General features: G+C 40.7%; 1 protein-coding gene across 1 annotated transcript in view; it reads left to right on the top strand.

Annotated features, from left to right (window-relative positions):
- The window catches only part of XIRP2 (xin actin binding repeat containing 2), a 107,117-nt gene extending 89,450 nt beyond the window's left edge, over window positions 1-17,667 (top strand). The window contains exons 7-9 of the mRNA XM_078394556.1: window positions 992-6,699; window positions 12,604-12,737; window positions 14,425-17,667. Coding sequence (XP_078250682.1) covers window positions 992-6,699; window positions 12,604-12,736 — 5,841 coding nt within the window. The 3' untranslated portion in view covers window position 12,737; window positions 14,425-17,667. The remainder of the gene's footprint in view (window positions 1-991; window positions 6,700-12,603; window positions 12,738-14,424) is intronic.
- Window positions 17,668-18,161: the final 494 nt, after the last annotated feature.

Here is an 18,161-nt window from a genome sequence, read left to right as displayed (position 1 = left end):
TAAAATTCCTTTTTGAGTTACAATAGCTGTAAAACTGAGAGTAGTCACGCATTTCATTCCGTTCACCTAGGCGATATTTGCAATGCAATTTTCTGTAAATGATGGGGGTACTTGGCAAGTTGTGATCCCAGCTTCCATTCCTTGGGACCAATTTAGTGATGGCAGGGTAAGTCACAGAGGCTAGTAAAGTGTCCTTTGTGGTTTAGCAAACAGGGTGTCACCTGCCTGAACAAGTCACAACTAAAATATGTAGACCCACTGAATCACTGGAAGCAGAATAAGTCACAACTAAAGTTGACCCATTGAATCACTGGAATTTACAAAGGAGTTGAGTGACCAAATCCCAAATGATTCAGTGGTCCTACTCTAGGTATGGCTTACTACACTAAGCAATAGGATTTCGGTCATAGTATTGAACAATTACATGCAGTTGGTAGATTAAACTATATTCAACAGAAATGATCTTGACTATTTTTAACATTCTTTAGTACAGTACATTCCTTGATGAACACCCATTTACAGCTGTTGCACTGATATTTTTCTTTTATATATGTAAAAGATGGTTATATTCTTTCTCCATCACTGTCTCCTGTCTGTTTCAATTCTAATACAAATCATAAACCTATGATTGTGCCATCTGTCAATATGGCATAAATGCAGATATCAAGATGATATCTGAATACAGAATAGATATATTAGACTTTAGATAAATTAAATGCTGTAGATATAAATTAGCTAGTTGCAGAAGTCAGTGCCATAGAAGAATTATGTCAGTTACAGATATACTTCAGAGAGTATGCTGAATTGCCCTCTTGCAATTTAATTGAGTTAGATGAAAAACTGGATGAGCTGGGGGTAGATGAAGAATTTGATTTTCTTTAAACTCCTGTTACTTAGCCTTTTGCAGGACTGACTGGGATCTATTGAATGAATACAAAATGATGGCATTGTTTCTTTATTTTAAAAACAAAACTCATTTTGTCCCTTCAAGATTGGAAATGAGTGTCAAGAAATGGCCTGGCCTGCTAGAGCCGTCTCCTCTTCTGCTGAAGCAGCTTCTACAAGTAGACGGCAGGAAAGGCATACGGCAAGGAAAACAGAGCATGTCTCTGCTACCTCAGCTGCTGCCTCCTTCTCTTCTTCTAACTATGAGAGTACTGAGGAATTCCCTCCTCCACCATCTCCAGATTTACTACAAGTGCCATCTGAAATGACAAAATTTTCCCAGTCCCCTGAACCCTCTCCCTCTCCACCCAAGCAACCAGTTCCTAAAGATTTGTACTCTAAGCAAAGAAATCTGTATGAATTGAAGCGTTTGTACAAGCATATTCATCCAGAATTGAGAAAGAATTTGGAAAAAGATTACTTCAATGATGTTTCAGAGATAGTTTCTAGTAGCAGCACCGAAATAGCTAGCTCAGTAGGAGGAGATGTGCGCCAGGTTCGGTATGTCTTTGAAAACACAGAAAGCAGCCCTCAGAAGTGCTTGAGCCCAGAAAGGGAATATTTGGAATGGGATGAAATCCTAAAGGGTGAGGTCCAGTCAATGAGGTGGATCTTTGAGAATCAGCCCTTGGATTCAATCAAAGATGAATCCCCAGACCCAGATAATGTTAAGAGCATTGCAGATCAAGAAATAATTGCAGGGGGAGATGTTAAATATACTACCTGGATGTTTGAAACTCAACCCATCGATGCACTGGGTGCACATTCTTCAGATAGCGCAGAAAGTGCAGACAAAATTCCCGAACTGGCTCGGGGAGATGTCCGCACAGCTGCTTGGATGTTTGAGACTCAGCCATTGGACTCAATGAACAAAATTCACCACGAGAAAGACCAAGAATCTGAGGAAATCTCCAGTGAGGAAATCACTGGTGGGGATGTCAAAACAGTGAGATACATGTTTGAAATGCAGCATTTGGATAGCCTTGGGCAACTTTATTCAGTGGACGAAGCTACATTGCTGCAGCTCAGGTCTGAACTAAAAGAGATTAAAGGGGATGTGAAAAGAAGCATAAGGCATTTTGAGACTCTACCAATGTATGTCATTAGGAACAATATGGGCCAAATGCTAGAGATTAAAACTGTCCACAGGGAAGATCTTGAGAAAGGAGATGTTAGGACAGTACGCTGGATGTTTGAGACGCAACCTCTAGATACAATCAACAAAGACTCCTCGGAAATCAAAGTTGTCCGTGGAATCTCCATGGAAGAAAACATCAAAGGTGAAGTGGGCAGAGCAAAATGGTTGTTTGAGACGCAGCCTTTGGATGCTATTAAAGAGGACTCAGAAGAATCTGTTGTGGAAAAGGAAACCATTATAGGCACTGATGTGTGCAGAAAGTGTTGGCTGTTTGAAACCCAACCTCTGGATGCCTTGAAGGAAACTGAAGATACAGACCCCTTGCCTACAGAGGAAATAATAGGAGGGGATGTAAGCACCACTAAACATTTATTTGAAACTTTGCCTATGGATATGCTAAAAGACAGTCCAGATGTAGGGAAGCTTCAAAAAACAATTGCCACTGAGGAAGAAAAAGGGGATGTGAGGCACCAGAAATGGGTGTTTGAAACTAAGCCTCTCGAACAGATTAGAGAGGAAAGAAAAGAATCGATAAGAACAGTGAAACTGGAAGAAATTGACAAGGGAGATGTGCGGAGTTGCAGACATGCATTTGAAACATGTCATTTCAGCAAATATGACGGCTCTCATAAAATCCACATTGAAGGTGTGACGCAAGGATCAGTAAAATTAAACAAAGCCCTTTTTGAAACAACTCCGTTGTATGCCATCCAGGATCGCTTTGGGAAATATCACGAAGTCAAAACCATTCGACAAGAGGAGATTGTAACAGGAGATGTCAGGAATTGTAGGTGGCTCTTTGAAACCAAGCCCATTGATCAGTTTGATGAGAGTATTGAAAAAATTGAAATTATCAAGGGGATATCTTCACAAGAAGTACAGTCCGGTGATGTGAAAACAGCTAAGTGGCTGTTTGAAACTCAGCCTCTTGACTCCATTAAATATTTTGCTCACACAGAAGATGAAGAAAGCAGAGAACAGTCTGAAACAACAGAGGTTGTCAAAGGGGATGTGAAAATGTGCAGGTGGCTCTTTGAAACGCAGCCCATGGAGTCGCTTTATGACAAAGAGAAGGCAGTGACAGATAATGAGGAGATACAGAGAGGAGATGTCAAAACTTGTACCTGGCTTTTTGAAACTCAGCCTCTCGATGCCATAGGGGAAGATGCAGACACAGCCGCAAAGCTGCACACTGTGAAGGAGGAAGACATTCAGGGCAGTGATGTCTGCACAGCATGCTTCCTCTTTGAAACCGAAAAGCTAGAAAACATACAAGGGGAAAACAAAGAATTCAAGAGAGTTGTGGAGATTGATATCCAGCCTGGTGACGTCTCTACCATGAAGTATAAATTTGAGAACCAATCGTTAGACTCAATAAATTCCAGCTCGGAGGAAATTTTGCACAAAATGAAAACCATAGCAAAAGAAGATATACAGAAAGGGGATGTTTTGCAGTGCTGTTGGCTTTTTGAGAACCGGTTTCTAGATGAAATAACCGAACACCAAGAGGACAAGACCTCTGTGAAAACTGTTACTGGCATACAGGGTGGAAATGTGAGAAAAGGCTGCTTCATCTTTGAGACATTTTCTCTGGACCAGATTAAAGATGAATCTTCTGTTGACGTAAGCACCAAAAAAACCATTAATGAAGAAGAAATAACAAAGGGAGATGTGAGCAGCTACAGAATGCTCTTTGAGACCCAACCGCTTTATGCAATTCAGGACCGAGAAGGGCATTACCACGAGGTGACCACAGTTAAGAAAGAAGAAGTGATTCAAGGAGATGTATGTGGGACTCGGTGGCTGTTTGAAACAAAGCCATTGGGATCAATAAACAAATCAGATAATGTGTATGTCATAAAATCGGTCACTCAGGAAGATATTCAGAAAGGAGATGTTAGTTCGGTCAGATACCGGTTTGAAACACAACCGCTAGACACTATTTCTGATGAAGAAAAATTTATTGTTCCCACAGTGGACAGCATTCAAGGTGGGGATGTGAAAGCCAACAAGAAATTATTTGAGTCTGAAGGAACCCAACAAGGCATGTATGTGCGGACAGTGAGTGTCAGTGAAATACAGAAAGGCAATGTTAAGACGTCTACCTGGTTGTTTGAAACACACACCATAGATGAGATTAGAGGAGAAGAATCAGAGTATAAAGATGTGAAGACAGTCACAAAGGAAGATGTGCAACAAGGTGATGTTCAGCATGCAGTGTGGCTTTTTGAAAACCAGCCCTTAGACTCCATTAAGGAAACCGATGAAGCTGACGCAAAAATAGATCAAGAAGAAATCCCACAGGCAGACGTAAAGACCACCACGTGGCTCTTTGAAACAACGCCTTTCCATGAATTCAATGAATGTAAGGTTGAAAAGGAAGAAATCATAGGAAAAAGTGTGAAAGAAACTTTAAAGGAGCTATTTTCCCACAAAGTTGTAGAATCTCCCGGAATTATCTTGGAAGCAAATGAAATTGGAGATGTCAGGATGGCAATATATAAGCTGATGAATCAGGAAGCTCCTGAAATACAAAGAGAAGAGATAATTAAAGGAGATCTAGCCAGCATCATGATGAACTTGCTTTCCAAACCAAGCACTGTTGAAAGGGAGAGTAAAGTAAATGAAGATGAAAAGGGCAATGTAAATTTGACCAAACAGCAGTTGCTAAATAGATCAACAGATGTTCCCACTGAAAAGGAAGAGATAGTGAGAGGTGATATACAGCAAGCCATTAAAAAACTGCTTACTAAGGACAGCTCTGTAAAACGTGGAATTTTAATTCAGGAAAACGAGAGGGGCGATATTAATATGACAGTCTATTCTCTGTTTCACAAAAACAATAGCAATGAAAGCAAGCAAGATGAAATTATTGGTGGTGATGTGAAGCGTACTATTCACAGCCTTCTCTCTTCTGCAATGAATAATGAAGTCTCAGAAAGACCCAAGTTAGATAATTCCGAAAGGGGAAATGTTCAGTTTTTTACAACATGCATAGAAGCTGGGGCTCTGGATTATCTGAAACTACTTCAGACAGGGACAGATGAAACTTTGGCAAGAAGGAATCAAGAAGAGGAGGAGGAGGAAATAATCGGTGGCGATGTTGAAGGAACAAAGCTTTTGCTTAAGAAAAAGAAGTCCCAGATTCAACGAACTGTTAATGAAACTGACATCATCCCTGGAGATGTGTGTAATGCCGTTAAAATCTTTATGACTGAGCCGCAGAATACATCTTGTCATGTATGCAAAGAAGAAATTGTAAAAGGTGATTTGAAGGCAGCTTTAAATTCCCTCAGTCAGGCCATAAATCAAACAACTGTTACAGCAAAGGAAGAAATTATAAAAGCGGACATTATTGCAATCCTACAGTCTCTCAAAGAATCAGCTTATCGGCTGAAAGCAACAGAAAAACCTGATGTCATCCCCGGTGATATTAAACAAGCTATTGAATCGCTGGAGAAAGCAAGACTTACAAAAAATGAAGTCTTGAGAGAAGGGGTTGTTCGAAGTGACCTTCAGTCCACACTATGGTCTTTACAAGCAGCTCAGCAGTCTTTTGTGGAAGTAAATGAAGAAGAAATGGCCAGAGAAGAGATCCCGAGGACCATAAGAAGATCTGCAGATGTCTCCACAGAAGGGGAAACAAGGCAACACGAAGCAGCTGCACATAGTAATATGGAAAGAACCAGCGAGGTCCTCCTGGAGCCACCTCAACAACTAGCCAGACTTGAGTGTCTACAAAATAATATAAAACCTGATCAGGAACACCGTGAAAGAAGGAAACCTAGAAAGAATACTATCTTTACAGAAAACACCAGGGCAACCCATTTGGATCAGAACCAGCACAGCAAGGTACAGGAGGCGGCTCAAAAAACTACAAAGGGCTTATCCAACACCCAGTACAAAGTCACTGAAAAAGCAGATAAGTCTATCAATAAAGACAGAGTGCAGGATGTAACAAAAGGAAGAGCAAAGAGTCATACTGATCAATCTTATTTCTCTAGCAATGTTCAGAAGGATGAAAGGAGTGAGAAATCAGAGGTAAGCAGAATGCTGAGGAAGGACAGTTCATCCAGTGTTCTACAGTCCACAAAGCAAATTAGTGGAAGGAAACAGAATGTACTTCATGAATGTAAAAAGGACGAATATTTTGACAGGAACCAGCAGGAGAAGATAAAAGAAAAATCAACGCTGTCAATGTGTGATCACAACTCCGGTCGCAGGGGTGCAGAGCAACCAGTCAACATGTCAGCCGGCATGATCTCCAAAACAGCTGGACATTTCCAGACACATGAATTGCAGCGAGAGAGAAAACAATCTCAGCATACAGAGGAGGTTTGCAAAGAGAAGAAAAATAATGTTAAGGCAAGCCAGGCTGAGGTTTCCATGGCATCAGAACAAAATTTAAAAACCAATCAAAAAATCAGAGTCGCACAGGAAACGCAGAGCCACTTGAAAGAAGCTGAAAAGAAGCAAAAATATAATGTTATCCAGGAAAAGGAGAAATCCATGCTGAGGTTCAGAGGAAAGGCTAAGGTGGAAGCTGCTGAGTCAGACTTCAAGGTTCTGATGAAAAATCCCCTGAATGCAAAAAAGGACCCCAGAGCCCCAGACAGGTCAGAAACCAGTTCTCCACCCCCACCGCCACCTCCTCCTTCGCCACCCCTTTCAGTCACTTCATCTGAGTTTGACCTCCCACTGCCACCACCTCCTCCTTCTCTAACACATTTATTTATGCCACCAGACACTGAACGCTTCCCTTCCCCTCCACCAGACATAGAAGAGGCTAAGGCTGACTATGAGCGCTTTCCTCCTCCACTGCCCTCAGTGGAAAACCAACCTGAAAACGAGTGGTCGTGTGCTTTGCACCCACCACCTCTTCCTCAGCCAAGGCAGAAGAAAGAACAATTCCTCAAACATCTAGAAAGAACACTGGAGCCACCCGTTCAGCCTTCTTCCGACATTAAGCCCAGCAGAGGTCCACATGGAAAGAAACACCTTAAGATGGAACCTGGAAAGGAGTTAGAAGCAAGCAGGACTAAAATGTCTACAAAAATTCAACCAAATATTATTCAGCTACGCCCACAAAGGGATACCACAAAAACCATGGAAAAAAAGACAGAAAACACTGTGATGACAGAAACTATTAGCCATGAAAATAAAGAGGGAAAAGTCTGCACAAAAATCGAAGAGGTTAAAAGGCCTTCAGCAGTTACAGAAGGGACCAAGTCAAAGGCGTCTTCGGTAACAAAAACAGCAGCTGCATTTCCACTTGTTAGATCGCCTTCCCTTCCAGCAGAGGCAACACAGACGAAGTCTAAGCCCTACGTAAGGAGATTTAAAACCCCTTTAATGATTGCAGAAGAAAAATACAGGCAGCAAAAAGAGGAGATGGAGCAAAAGGAAGCCAGAGATGTTTTGATTATGAGAAGAAACAGTGAAACCTGGGGAAGTTCAGTTCAGACAGAGACAGAAAATTGTCAGACAGTTCTACAACCCGAGAAACAGCGCCAACCCCCTCCACAAGGTCCATCGCTCTCTCCAGCTCCAGATGTGCCATCGGAGCTGGAATGTCAGATGAAACCACGTGCTGTGGGATTGCTAGCAGATGGACCACAGACTACGACAAAAGAAGCAGTAGCTGAGCAGTCCCAAAAAGTTTCACAAACTTCAGCAGAGGAGCTGATTAGAAAAAAAGCCACGCATGATTCACAGAACCTTATAAAACGCTGTCTGTCCCCTCAGAAGGTACAGAGCCACAAAGAAGACAGTATGCATAAGAGAGAGCAACAATGTGCCGAGGAGCAATCCTATGTGTCAAAAAACAAAAGTGTGTCCCCTGCTTTCAAAGTCAAAACCATCAAGCTTCCTACTTCAGATCGGAGCTTGCACGAAACCCAAAAGGGTTCTATGATACACAAAACGCAAGAGGTTCAGAATATTGTGAAGCAACAAATTCAAGAAAAACATAAAGAGAATATAAGCAATTCTGTTAGGAAAAAGCAAAGCACCCCAGAGCCATGTAGTCATATGAACGTTGATGAGAAACTGCACATGAAAAAATTACCCTTAAAGCACACAGGAGGCAGGCAGGAAGTTGGTGGCAATGCATCCCGTCAAGGGCAAGAGCAAGGACGAGTGTTTGTGGGAATGAAAGGAAAGCAGAGTCAGATTACTGCCTGCTCTAAAGAAGAACAAGTAATAATTCCAGAGAACCAAGAGGAGGTTAGCAAAAAATCAGAAAAAATGGTCAGGCAAAAGATTATTGGTATCCACCAAGACTCACAGGCTTTGACTTCACAAGAAGAGAAAACTTTGATTTTGGAAACAAACCTCCAGAATAAGAACCTGTCTCAGGAATACAGTAGTCTAAAAGGAAGGGAAAGTGCCAAGGAAAAGCTCCTTCAACAAAAGGAAGGCCTTGGTAAGACCATGAATCCAAAACAGGAGCTTACACAGGAAAAAACTGTACCACCTGGTACACCAAAAGGATTGCCTCAGCAGAGTAAACAGAAAAGCTCTGTGGATATATTAGAGTTCCTGAGAAAACGTGAAGAAGTGCAGCAGGTTTTAGCCAAGGTGAAAGAGTTTGAGACTGAGCCAAATAAAAATGGAATCAAAACATTTCAGGCGTTCTTCAACGTTGTTCCAGAATGGCTGGTAGAAAAAGAGAGGAAACAAAGCCTAACTTGTGTTGCACAAGAGAACAATGTGGAAAAGATGAAAGAGGAGTTGTTGGTTATCAAAGCCCAAGCTACCCAAATGCTGCAAACATGTGAAGATGCAATCCAGGCAGCCATGACGAGCACAAAGCCTCTGAAATCGAGGAAAGACACCCCCAGTGTGACAGGGTCATCGCAGAAAATAGCTAAAGTCAGCACCGGATGTAGCCAGAAAGAGTCGCAGAAGGCAAAAGAGATGGTCAAAGAAACCGTGACACGTCAAGAAACAAGGCAGCAGGTCAGAGCACAGAGATGTTCAGAAGCCACAACCTCTTCACCCTCCCTTAGAACACGAGCGCCTTCACCGACTTACATTACAATTGAATCGAGACGTATTGAATCCCCTCTCAGGGAACTCTTATCTCCTGTCCAAAGGGAAAGCACCCCAGTGCCACCATCGCCCCCGCCCAGATCTGCGACACCAACCTCTAAGATACAGCCCTCCACGCCTTCTCCCTCTCCTTCCTCTCCCAGGAGCCGTTCTGAGCAACTTGCCAAGCTGAAAGATGCCACCGTCAAACTGTCTCAAGGGGCAGCAACACAAAATAGATCCGTAACCCCAATTCCTATTGTGGAGAAAAGGTCAGAGATAGTTAAGTCTCCTGCAACACTCCGGCGACAAATCAAGATCGACATGAGGCAAGCTGATGTTTTATCTTCAAAAATGCCACCTGTGGCTGAACCACAGGTGAATGCTGTCACAGTCAAGAAAGAGACTCATGAAGACTCGGAAGCGAACAAGACATATTTCTCCAGAAACAGAGGAAATATTCCAGAAAGCGTAGAGCCGCACGGACAAAATCTGGACTCTGTTTCCATTACTCAGAAGTTTGAGGTTCCTAAATCCGATCCTAAAGGGCTTATGCACAGGTTTGAAGCCTCAGAGCAAACAGTTCACATAAGGAAAGCACCACAAGTACCTGAGAGACTGAGCACTGAGAGTGAGGAGCAAATAGATATCACATTAGGAACATTTCATGACAAACCCAAGCCTGAGGTGATATCCCAGAAAAGATATATCGAAAATGGTGTAGCCAGTGGTAAAATAAAGCACGGACGACAGAGGTTTCGAAAGGAAGGATTCACTCAAGGTGTTCTAGAGAGTGAAAAGCTAAAAGACAGCTTTCCAGAGCCCTTAGAAAAGTGGCAAAGGGAACCCAGGGAAAATAAACCCTCCAAACCAAAACAGTGTGCCATCAAAGAGCACTCATTTGAACCCATGGCGGGCTCCTCCAGCATGGACTCCTTTGAGAACACGGTTGTCGAATCACGGATGGCCACCTCCATGCTACAAAGCACAGATGGGACGCCGTCAGGAGGATTTGGCTTCAAGCGTGCACCTCCAACATACGAAGACGTCATCTCCGGGCACATTTTGGATATTTCTGCTGCTGATTCACCCGAAGAGCTGCTGAGGAATTTTCAGAAGACCTGGCAAGAAAGTGAGCAAGTATTTAAAAGCCTCGGCTACACGGTGTCGGAAGCTGCCGAAGCAGAAGTCAGGCGCAGCTTCCACGAGGAAGCAGAGTTTATAAGTGGTAAATGAGCATGCAAGGTGTGAAGGAAGTTTTTAGTGCCTATAAGAGTATGGCGTCATGGCAATAAAACATTTTGAGCAATTAACAAGAGTCACTGGCAGGGTGGAGTGGCAGAACTAACATTAATCTCAGTGTGTTTTCTCCCCTTTATTTCTCTCTCTCTGTCTCTCTCTCTCTCTCAGAAATCTTTATTCTTTCTCCCTTTTCCAATGGCATGTGTCTTGATTTGTGGGCTAATCATGACTAACCAATACTGACATTTTCAGGTTCAGTTTGGCAAAGGTAAGTATACATCACTTGAATTCACTAATGAAAATATTTTCCCAGGTGATAAAGTTACACAAGTAACACCTCGCCGAAACAAATAACATGGGATGATGTGGGAAGAAAGAAATTGAATGAAGGCCTTTGGATTTGCATGGTGTAAAATTTCTTGTGTGATTTTGCCTAGCTCCCATTCATTTCAAAATGGCTAGTCCAGAGTAGAGCAGACATACAGAGGCTGAAATCCAGTTGGCCCGTCAATGGAACTTACAAAGGAGTTGACTTACCAAATCCTCACTATTCAGTGGGTATAATGTAGTTGTGATTCCTATTGAATTTCAGCCAGAGAACACATTAAGGCTGCTTCACTTCATTTTGTGAATGACAGTGTAAATTGTAGGGTTTTCAAAAGAGATATGTAGCCCTATCTTAAGAACGTCAGAAGGCAATCTCACTATGTTTAAGTGGGATTCGGAATACCAGGCAGGAAAAAAAGATGACTACATAAAACGTTGCATAAATTTGAAGTGCTAATTATAGTGTAAGTACTGTAATTATATAACAGCAACAAAAACAATAACAACTTTCCAGGAGAAGATATGCTCAGTTATATTTCTCCTCAGAAATGAAGATACTATTATTGGATAAATACAAATATTTAAGAACATAAGAAAGTCATGCTGGGCCAAACCAAAGATCTATGGGACATACATGGGGAGGGGGGGACATCAGGATATATGCATATGCAAAGTTGTTATATATGGGGGTGCCCCCTCCTTATTTATATATATATATAAATAAATAAATAAATAAATAAATAAATAAATAAATAAATAAATAAATAAATATTTATTTATTTATTTATTTATTTATTTATTTATTTATTTATTTATTTATTTATTTATTTATTTAATTTATATGCCACCCACACTACCCAAAGGTCTCTGGGCGGCTACAACATTTAAAATACAATAAAAATTCAGAACAATTAAAATGCAACTAAAATATATATAAAATTGCCATCAGGACCCACAGTTGATGTTATTTCAATTAAAAGCCTTCTGGAACAGGAAGGTTTTGACCTGGCGCCGAAATGTCATCAGTGTCGGCGCCAGACGAATCTCAGTCGGGAGGGCATTCCATAGTCCGGAGGCAGCTGCCGAAAAGGCCCTTTGTCTACAAGCCATCCCTCTTACCTCCTTGAGGGACTGCTCTTTCAAAAGGGCCCCCTGGCTAGATCTTAACTGCCGGGTAGGTTCATATGGAAGGAGGCAGTCCTTCAGGTATCCAGGGTCTAAGCTGTTTAGGGCTTTATATGTCAAAACAAGCACTTTGAATTGGGCCCGGGCAGCAACTGGTAACCAATGTAAATTGAACAGAATCGGCTTGATGTGATCTCTAGTGGCTCCACCACTCACCAGCCGCGCAGCTCGATTCTGGACCAGTTGCAGTCGCCGGACCATCTTCAAAGGCAGCCCCACATAGAGCGCATTGCAATAATCTATACGAGATGTTACCAGTGCGTGTGTAACTGTCATGAGACTCCGCTTGCCCAGGTAGGGCCGTAGCTGGTATAATTTCCACAGCTGAAGGAAGGCGCCTCTGGCCACCGAGTCCACCTGGGCTTCCAAAGTTAGACTGGGGTCCAGGAGCACCGGCTGTGTAAGCATTTGCGTCATATATGATAGTGACAATGTAATGACATGAGGCATGCATCATTCAAGCTTCAGCTTTCCCATCACCCTACCAATGTATTGAAGCATGTGTGTGGTGTCTTCAGAATAATGACAGAAATCAACTCTTCCGAGAAGGAAGCACAGGTTTCATTTTAACGTGGTCTTTGTTGATTTCTTTAAACTGGAGGCTCAAGTGTTAATCATTTGAGGGCCAAGTGTTTCAGCTTTTCTTCTGAAGATGAAACATTCTGTGCATATTTTGAAAGGGGGGGAATGAATAACAACACAGAGCACTGACACCCTGTCTGGTTTATTTCTAGAAACTGCAAGTTCAGGGAAAGGAAACGTGCCTACTTTGTCAAAAGAGAGTTTATCCAATGGAGTGCCTGGTTGCCGACAAGCAGACCTTTCATAAATCATGTTTTCGGTGTCACCACTGTGGCAGTAAATTAAGGTAAGAGGAAGTGAACAATTAAAGCTTGCCATGCAAAGGCTGTCATAGCCAGCATCTATTTTTGTATGAGTAATACTCAAAGTACTGGAGCAAAAAGATAATAGATCTGGGGGGCCCAGAACTTTTGCCGCTGAACTGAGTGCTTGGCAATGCAGTGACCGTGCCATCCACATAATCAGACATAAGCTCCATCAGATTCAGTAGGGGTACCTTCCCTAGTAAATGAGGATAGGGGGGCGTCCTTGAGCCCCTTCTGCCTGGTCATCTCCATCCAAGGTAGGAAAAGTGCATTGATTCTCCATGTTTTACACCGTTGTCGTTCCCTAGATGGGGACTTACATAAATAAAACAGAACAATATAAAATGTATAAAATCATAAAAGTTACAATTGAAACAATTAATTAGAAGAAAACATTACCAAGATGGCATGGCTCAAAAGGGGAGAAAAATAAGCGTTGATTTGTCCCATTAATCCTATTTGCCGTTAGCTATGTTTGCAGAGGAATATGTGGGTGCTCCACATGCCTTTCTTTACAAAAATTTAAGAGAAATGCCTGCAGTTGAACTGGGAAGGAAATTTCACCTGTGCCATTAAGCGTAAGTGGAAGGAACAGAACACCCATCTCAACTGGGGGAATGAAATAGACAGAGGAGCTTTAGTGTGGCTTCCAAAGCAGCCACCCTTTCGACCCCAACATTACTTTCGACTGCAAGCTACATTACTATAAGGGGGGGGGGGATGTGTTGCTTTTTGGAGCTGGTACATCCCATCATTTTCTCTTCCACATCAGTGTGTGTGACCATCCATGTTGTTTGGGAAATAAAATTTTGAGTATACAACTCTTGCAATAAATAATTTGCACCAAAGCACTTTTAAATTTAACTGTTATTGCATGATTGCTTTAAGAACATTGATGAAGTGATTTACCACTAATTAAAAGATTGGCAATAGTCATCATTTCCACCCATCATTATTGCCGTGACTGCCCATTCGTAAAAGCATGCAGACTGGAAAGGTAGTTTGATTTCTAAGTTACTGTTTTAATCTGCATTAAAATATACTTTTAAGTGCTATAGTTTGAACACACCCAAACATGTAAAAAGAAAATTTTAGTACAAGTTGAAAAATACATTTTAAAAATACTGATTAAAATTATACCAATGGAGAAAGTGAGAATGAAGGTGTCCTGGAGCAGATGTGTGAAAGTTAGCCTGATAAATCACTGCAGACATCAAAGCAAGGTCTCTTTAAAAACATGAGGGAGTTGTTGTTGTAAAATATTCCATTCTTTCTTCCAAAAGCTGGATTTTCTATGGTATTTTGACATGGCTATGGGGAAGACAGTAGAGAACAGTAATGTGACTTCTTGCAGATATTCTGTAAAAAGTGAGTGGACAAATCACAAATGTTTTAAAGTAAATATCTCAAGGGAAATCTCTTCAGTTCCTTCTTCTTTCTGCAGAAGATCTGCTCTAAATATGACTAACCTGAAACAAAATGATTTAATCTGATCAATAGCATACACTAAATAAAATGTTTTTTTCCCTTAAAGTGATATCAGTGAAGGTTGCATTTATAGACATTGTGATTTATGGGTAATTAAAATGTCAAACAATAATTTATATTCTTGGAGCATGTTTGATAGATTTATAAATGCCATAAAACAATTTCTGTTTGATTTGACAGCTTGGGAAATTATGCTTCACTTCATGGCAAAATATATTGTAAACCGCATTTTAATCAACTTTTCAAATCCAAAGGAAATTATGATGAAGGTTTCGGACACAGGCAACACAAAGAACTGTGGATTTCCAAAGATCAAAAGGGTTTAATTGGTTCTGCACTTGCGAAAGAAGTCAGCCCACCCATATCCAAGGTGGATAAATCAATTACCAATCAAACTTTTCATCCCACCATTGAGAAAGTACATTCAAGTGACAGTTTAAAACAGAATACAGAAAGAAGCAAATTAAATATTACATGGCCTCCTTCTACAGAAGCACTCAAAAAGTCGTTCTCTGTAGAAGAGGAACTTAAAATGAATAAACCAAAATGGCCCCCAGAGAATACTGAAAAGGAGATCACCAGGACCTGTACAAATCCTGCCACGTGTGACAGAAACCGGCATCAGCTAGCAAATGATGGCAAAAATCTTCCAGAGACTGACGAGAAAAAGAAAGATGAAACAATCAACTTAGAATCCAATGGCCATTCCTTGCCCCTTCTGGCTTCTAAGGGGGAAGAGCCTATGAACATGAGTGCAGCAAAGGCGGGAAAGAATGAAGAAAACCAAACTGTCCAGGGGGGAATGAATGGTGGTGCAGAATCTCAAAAGGAAAAAGAATGTATGAAGAGTATACATGAATGTGATACTGTATGTGAGCAGCAGGCTGGAAAGGAGAAAGATGGGAAAACAGGCAAAGAGGATGCTGGGGAAGTCATACCAGTTACTAACCCAGATGATGAACCTGTACTGCAGAATAATAAAGAGAGTGCTTACAACAATAACAGCAACAATAACAACAATTACTGTGAAACTGCTGTTCTTTATCAGAATGCTTATAAGCAGGAAGCATCTATTGGCAACGTGCACTATCCTTTAGCAGAACTGAGCCACACAAAGATCACTGCCTATGAGCACGTATCTGAAAGGCTAGAAAGATGCCTTGTAAATTCACAAGTACTTAGTGTAGCTGGCTCTAGAACTGGCAGTCCCACAGAATTCTTAAACCTTGTAGGTGTTAAAGAGAACAAAGACACAATTACCCCAGATAGCCTCATTCAGCATCATAATAAAGATGGCAATGGTCAAAAACCAGGCACCAGCAAAGTTGCCATTTTAAAAGAAGTCACTTATACATTTCCTTTTGACAGTAAATTACTAGGCACAAGGGGAGGGACAGAATATGTCAAAACATTCAATGTGACTTCATCCGAGAGTCTGGAAACTTTTTTAATACCTTCAAATGGTGACCGTAATCTATTTGACTCTGTAACCTCGAAAACAAAGCTTTTCAGTCCACATTCAAAAGATTGTAGAGATTACGATCCTAGTATCCATCCAGAAGAAGGAATAATAGAAATGTTGCATGAAGATGCACATACAGGCTCATCTTTGTTCAGTTCAAATTGTAGAGCTGTTCTGGCCTCTCAAGAAGAAGAGGTAAGCATGGAACAGCCAACTGTAGGAGAACAGTTTAAAAACAACAGACAATGTGATGAAAATAGATACATGTAGTTCCACTGACCAAGCTAAGTTTGGGGGCTTGTTTTTGGAAGGATGTAGTTAAATGTTTGTGTATCTACCCTGCTTCCCTGAAAATAAGTCCTACCCCAAAAATAAGCCCCAGTTAAGTGAAATCCCGCCCTCTACCATTGTGCAGCATTGTGCAGTAAACAGAAGATGACATGACTATAAAATAAAACATTCCCTGAAAATAAGCCCTAATGCATTTTTCTGAGCAAAAATTAATATAAGACCCTGTCTTATTTTCGGGGAAACACTGTATGATTTGTGGAATGTACCTTTTTAATCCAATTACCTATGAGAACTTTTATAAGAACTTAATGACCTGCAATTTCATTAGAAAACTTTACTTTGTATTATTGAATACCAATGATCCACACTTAATTCATTCAAAGTGTATTGGAATTTCTGTCTATCTGGGAATAGAGAGTGGTTTAATTTATTCAGAACACAAATAACGTGCACTTTTCTTTATATTTAAGGGCTATTTCGTACATGAACAGACATTTCCTATCTACTAAGTACTGGATAATTCAGAGCTGAAGGTGTGAACTGAAATGTAACTTGTCTGAAATGACACAGGGCATACAAAAGTTCTGTTGTTGGTGTTAAATCTGTGATGGGTTCATTCTCACATGCAAATCATCACTTTGTCAAGTGATGAACATTTATGGGTGAATCTACCCCTTAAGAAACAAGCTAAAATATTATTCACTTATCAGTGCACTATTTCAATGATATGTTTATCTGTTGTAAAGAACTTGGAAATTACGCACCTGGTGTGCTCTAAGAAGAAGGCAAATATTTCTAAAGTTATTTTTTCACCTACTGTTTTACTGTATGTAAATGTGCTGTTGTTTCACAATATAGTACATGCATTAGCTCTCTGAGCTTATAGAAGTAGCATACTTTCTTCATCTTTTTTAAAAATGAAATTTTGGTATAGGAATACTTGGTTGAAATATTTTATCAAAATGCACCATGACCAGTTTCTCGAGCATTTACACATTATGTGTCCCATTTTTACTTTTTCTGAAGCATGGTGCACTGTACAACTTTTTGGATCCAGTGCACACATTCTTTTGCCTGAAAAATAGAAATAAGGAGCACAATCCAGCCAACGTTATGTAGTATACAGAATCAGATAGATGTTCCCTTATCAGTATATACTGCCGAATTAAATGAAGTGTAACTTGAAGTAACTGTGCTTGGGACTGCAGAGTGGCAATTAATCCTATACATGTTATTCAGAAAGCAAGTCCATTGCATTCAATGGCACTTACTCCCAGGTAGCTGAATATAGGATTGCTGCCTGAAAGTCCCATTCAACAAGAGAGAATAAAGCTGAACTTCTCCTATTGAAATCAATAGGATGTTAAGTTTGGCAGGAGTGTGTTCAAGAGACATAAAACTTTAAGGGAGAAAGGCCTGAAATGGGAATATAAGGAATAATAGTGATAAAATGAGCTGGGAAACTAATGTCAATTTACTAAAAATACATAAATGCCAGTGTTACTGGAAAGCAGAATCTGGATGTACGTAGTCACATTTAGTATTTTTGATGCCGAACTTTATGTATGGACTAGCAGTGGTTTTCTTAGACTGTTGTGAGTTATGCTTGCATGAACATACTTCACTGGATAGTGGACAATGCCTAATAATAAAAGAAGCACTTTACAAAATCCAGTTTCTGATGTTTTTAAGGGCCAATGCTCTTTTTTTGCTAAGTTAAAATTATTATAACTGTTTTCGTATAAGATAATTGCCTCACAGTAAAAAATTTTTTAATCACTATGAGGGCACATTGAAGCCTAACGTTGAAAATTATGTCTGCCTTCAAATGTGGACTTGTAACTTTCTCAGCTGGGGACGGTAGGTTGCTCTCCATAATCGCAAGACATTTGTTCCAACTCCAGGTATGTAACAAGATTGGGAAAAGAAAGAAAAGGAAAATAAAAGCCCCTAGTGATCGCCAAAGATAGTCCCAGCCTCCCCCTCAACTGTGTGTTCAGTCCTGATCTCAGAAATAACCATCACATTCCACTTCCCTTTGAAAAGGGAGGCTAGGAGTATTTCTTACGGCACACAGTTTTGTGCTGCGGACTATAGTCTATATACCCTGTGGCTCAGAATGGATCTCAAGCACTTGCATTCCATAGAGCTAGGCATATTTCTC

The sequence above is a fragment of the Pogona vitticeps genome, chromosome 1 (assembly GCF_051106095.1).
Source record: "Pogona vitticeps strain Pit_001003342236 chromosome 1, PviZW2.1, whole genome shotgun sequence".
Taxonomy (NCBI): Eukaryota; Metazoa; Chordata; class Lepidosauria; order Squamata; family Agamidae; genus Pogona; species Pogona vitticeps.
This window is presented reverse-complemented; position numbering and strand designations above follow the sequence as displayed.